General features: G+C 36.2%; 1 protein-coding gene across 1 annotated transcript in view; it reads left to right on the top strand.

Annotated features, from left to right (window-relative positions):
- Positions 1–5,000, top strand: part of LOC143291452 (uncharacterized) — a 16,663-nt gene that overhangs the window by 5,915 nt on the left and 5,748 nt on the right. Inside the window, exon 6 of the mRNA XM_076601317.1 lies at positions 3,515–3,642. Within this exon, the coding sequence (XP_076457432.1) occupies positions 3,515–3,642 (128 nt within the window). The remainder of the gene's footprint in view (positions 1–3,514; positions 3,643–5,000) is intronic.

The following is a 5,000-nucleotide window of genomic DNA, read 5'->3' as shown; positions in this document are numbered from 1 at the left end:
GCTACTGTAACTGAAACTGAAACTTTCTACTGTCTGAAAAAAAAAAAGAAAAAAAAAAAAGATTTTAAAGCGTTCGTTTCGACTATATGTTTCTCTTTCCAGTATCCCATTATCTGTTTAGAAGGAAAAAATGGATTTTAAAAAAATGTTGTTGTTGTTGTTGCTCTGTTTGTGTATTTCATGACGTCACACTAGTTGTTTATATGGTGTATGTAAAAGATGTTCTTGTGTGATATTTTACTGTTTCCACGTTATGTTGTAGAAATATGTGGAATGGGTATGTTGTAGAAATGTGTGGAATGGGTATGTTGTAGAAATATGTGGAATGGGTATGTTGTAGAAATATGTGGAATGGGTATGTTGTAGAAATATGTGGAATGGGTATGTTGTAGAAATATGTGGAATGGGTATGTTGTAGAAATGTGTGGAATGGGTAGAAATGTGTGGAATGGGTATGTTGTAGAAATATGTGGAATGGGTATGTTGTAGAAATGTGTGGAATGGGTATGTTGTAGAAATGTGTGGAGAGGAAGCGCTGTAGAAATATGTTAAAGGATATGTTGTAGCAATATATCGAAGGGATGTTTTGTAGATGTGAAATGGATATGTTGTAGAAATATGCGGAAAGGATATCATTACATTATAGGATATATCATATTGATGTGTTGTAGAGGTTTGTGGAAGAGGACATGTTGTTGAAAATATGTGGAGGAATATATTGTAGAAATATGTGAAAAGGATATTTTGTACACACACACTGAAGTTATATATTATATCATACATGGGGATATGTTGTCGAAATGTGTGGAAGAGGATATATGTTGTAGAAATATGAGGAAGGGATGTACTATTGAATATGTGGAGAAGTGTGTTATATGGAATGGACATGTTGTAGAAATATGTGGAATCGATTATGTTGTAGAACATAATGTGAAATGGGGTATGTTGTAGAATTATGTAGATAAGATATATTGTAGAAACTTGTGGAAGGAAAATGTTGTTAAAGGATATGTTGTAGCAATATATCGAAGGGATGTTTTGTAGATGTGAAATGGATATGTTGTAGAAATATGCGGAAAGGATATCATTACATTATAGGATATATCATATTGATGTATTGTAGAGGTTTGTGGAAGAGGACATGTTGTTGAAAATATGTGGAGGAATATATTGTAGAAATATGTGAAAAGGATATTTTGTACACACAAACTGAAGTTATATATTATATCATACATGGGGATATGTTGTCGAAATGTGTGGAAGAGGATATATGTTGTAGAAATATGAGGAAGGGATGTGCTATTGAATATGTGGAGAAGTGTGTTATATGGAATGGACATGTTGTAGAAATATGTGGAATCGATTATGTTGTAGAACATAATGTGAAATGGGGTATGTTGTAGAATTATGTAGATAAGATATATTGTAGAAACTTGTGGAAGGAAAATGTGGAAATATATGGAAGAGGTTATGCTGTAGAAACAGGTGGAAGGAATATGCTGTCATCATGATTGGAATGGACATGTCGTAGAAAATATATAGGAAGCTTGTGGTTGTGTTAGTAGTAGTAGTAGTAGTAGTAGTAGTAGTAGAAATAGTAGTAGTAGTAGTGGTAGTAGTAGTGGTGGTAGTAGTACTTCTTTTTGTTTCTGTGTGTGTGTGTGTGTATGTGTGTGTGTCTATGTCTGTGTCTGTGTGTATGTATAGTTACTAGTGTATGTTTGTGTGTGTTTAATAATGTAAAAATTGAATAAAAATGTTTGAAAAAAAAGAAAATATATAGGAAGGATGTATATTGCAGAAATGTGGAGGGAGACAAATAAATGTGTAGATGGGATGTATGTTGTGGAAGAAGCGGAGTGGATGTGTTGTTGAAAAACACATGTAGAAGGGATGTGTTGTAGAAAATATGTGAAAGGGGCATATTGCAGAATTATGTGAAACATATTGCAGAATTATGTGAAAAGAACACGTTGTAGAAATATGCGGACGTAGGAATGTGTTGTAGAAGATATGTGGAAGGGATACTTTGAAGTAGTATAGGAAAGGGATGTATTGTAGAAAGTATGTGAAAGGGACATATTATAGAAGTATGTGAGAAGGACATGTTGTAGAAATATGCGGACGTAGGAATGTTTTGCAGAAGATATGTGGAAGGGATACCTTGAAGTAGTATATGAAAGGGATGTATTGTAGAAAGTATGTGAAAGGGACATATCATAGAAGTATGTGAGAAGGACATGTTGTAGAAATATGCGGACGTAGAAATGTGTTGTAGAAGCTATGTGGAAGGTTTTCAGTTTCAGTTTCAGTAGCTCAAGGAGGCGTCACTGCGTTCGGACAAATCCATATACGCTACACCACATCTGCCAAGCAGATGCCTGACCAGCGGCGTAACCCAACGCGCTTAGTCAGGCCTTGAGAAAAAAAAGGTCGATAAATAATAGATAAGCGTACATAAATAAGTAAATAAATACATAAATAAATAAATAAATAAATAATAATTATGTGGAAGGGATACCTTGAAGTAGTATATGAAAGGGATGTATTGTAGAAAGTATATGTAAGGGACATATCGTAGAAGTATGTGAAAGGGACATGTTGTAGAAATATGCAAAGGGGGGCAATATGTTGTGGAAAATATGTGGAAGGGATACGTTGTAGTAAATTAGTGAAGAGATATGTTATAGAAACACGTGAAAGGGATACAGTGTAGAAATCCATGGAGAGGGTTCTGTGAAAGTTAGAGGCTGGGTGGGTGTGTATGATATGGTCAGGCTCCTATTTTCATGACGTACTGATTTCTTCTGAGTGTTCGCCAGCTCCGTTCTTCCTCTGATACTCGACTTCTCAGGATACCTCACGTCAGAAATAAGACCTATGGACACAGGTCGTTTTCTTTTCAATCGCCAAAGACGTGGAACAAGCTCCCTGATAACCTCCGTCATTCTGATTCCCTCGCATCTTTTAAATCTCGTCTCAAAACTCACCTTTTCCCTCAGCAATAAGTTCAATTGTGGCAGGTCCACTTCCTTTGCGTTAGCTGTGCTTGACTATATGTGTATACATATGTATGTGTACATAACTACATGCATGTATATGAATGTGTATTGTGTGTGCGTGTGTTTATGTAAGTTTGTGCCTGCCTATGTGTGCGTATGTGTTAGGGTAGCTGTTACTTACACACGTATGTTAAAATGTATGTATGCAGTGTGTGTGTGTGTGTGTCTGTGTGTGTGTGTGTGTGTGTGTGTGTGTGTGTGTGTGTGTAGTCACATTTTGGTGTGTGTATGTAACATAGATATAATGTTTTATGTTAACAAAAGCGTTTTTGTAAAGCACCTAGAGCAGATTTCTGGATAGTGTGCTACATAAGTATTCATCATTATTATTATTATTATTATTATCATTCATAGTTTTATCCCAGATGGTTGTAATATGAAACATGCTGTTTCGTGTGTTGGTTAAAGCGTCCCTATATGCTGTTTCGTGTGTCGGTTTAAATTGTCCTTAGCCCACTGCGCCTCAAGAACTGTGTGTTTGAGATATTTGCCTCCGAAGAGGACCGGGAGCGTTTCCACGACCAAGGAGAGCAAGACTGGACCAAGTTTTTGACACTGAGAGCCAAGGAACTGAAACCAGGTCTTTACCATGTTTGAGTGGTAGAACAGATGTGGGTTTGTTTGTTTGTTGTTGTTTTTTCTATCATTTTTATTCCATTCTATTCTATTTTGTTTTTTATTTTATGCTGATGTGTTTTTATTCTTGTTCTTGTTTTCTTTTTTTTTTCTTTTTTTTTTTTTTTTTTTTTTTTTGCTCTTCTTGTTCTTCGTGTTCTTCTTCTCCATCTTGTTGTTTTTGTCGTCGTCGTCGTCGTCATCATCATCATCATCATCATCATCATCATCATCTTATTATTATTATTATTATTATTATTATTATTATTATTATATTATTATTATTATTATTATTATTATCGTTGTTGTTGTTGTTGTTGTTATCATCATTGTCTCTTTTTGTCAATCACTAACAGTTTTATTTCTGCTTCATCTCGTTTATCTTATCATTATTATCGTTATTATCTATTGTTTCATATCTTCTCTCCAATCACAAACCAACATGAACTTGCTGCATGGTGAGTCTTGGAATGGCCGCTTTTAGCTGGGTAGCCTACATCTGTAGTATTTCCATAGCCCGGTGAAACGTCCCGAATTAAAAACATCCACGCCTTCTGTAGGTTTTCCTTATGTCATTACGCCCCCACCCCACACCCCAGCCAGCCACCCACCCACCCCCGCCCCCGGACTTCATAGGAAGCACTCAGTCCCAAAACATCACCACCCCCCACACCCCCTTTCAGATTTGTTATCCATTTGCAATCAATTCCATACAACACTGTTGGCTCGAAGATGTTTTGAAGACAATGAATCGTGCGGTTTTTTTTCCATAAAAAAATATTATTAAAAAAAAAATAATAATAAATATATATATATATCTTCTGGATTCGCCTTTCGGGTAACGGTATTGTTCTGAATTACTTTTTTGTCACAACAGATTCCTATGTGGGAAATTCTAGCTGCTCTTAAATGGGAGAGCACGTTGCCATAGCACCACGCGACACTTTTTTTTTTTCTTTTTTTTTTTTTGCCTATCTGCAGGTAATTTTTTTTTTCTATGAAAGTGGATTTGTCTACTTTTTTTTTTTAAAGGGACAATCCTTTTGTCAGTTGCCGTGGGTTCTTTTATGTGCGCAAAGTGCACACGGGGTCTCGGCTTATCGTCTTATCCAAATGACTCGGATGTGGAACTGCTGGTAGAGTGGTGCATGTTTGCTTTATCGTTTCTAATCCCCCTTTTTGATGGAAAGGTCTTTAACTCACTCAGTACGGCCAGTCCTCTCTTCTCCTCTACACAGACCCCTCGGATGTCCAGTGGGTGTCTCAATGACCCAACCTTTAGCTTCCGTCGTCAGAATTGTGGTATTCTTTGTCAACATTCAC

Source organism: Babylonia areolata, chromosome 17 (genome assembly GCF_041734735.1).
Source record: "Babylonia areolata isolate BAREFJ2019XMU chromosome 17, ASM4173473v1, whole genome shotgun sequence".
Taxonomy (NCBI): domain Eukaryota; kingdom Metazoa; phylum Mollusca; class Gastropoda; order Neogastropoda; family Buccinidae; genus Babylonia; species Babylonia areolata.
Note: the sequence above shows the minus strand (reverse complement) of the source record. Positions and strands in the feature narration are given on the sequence as shown.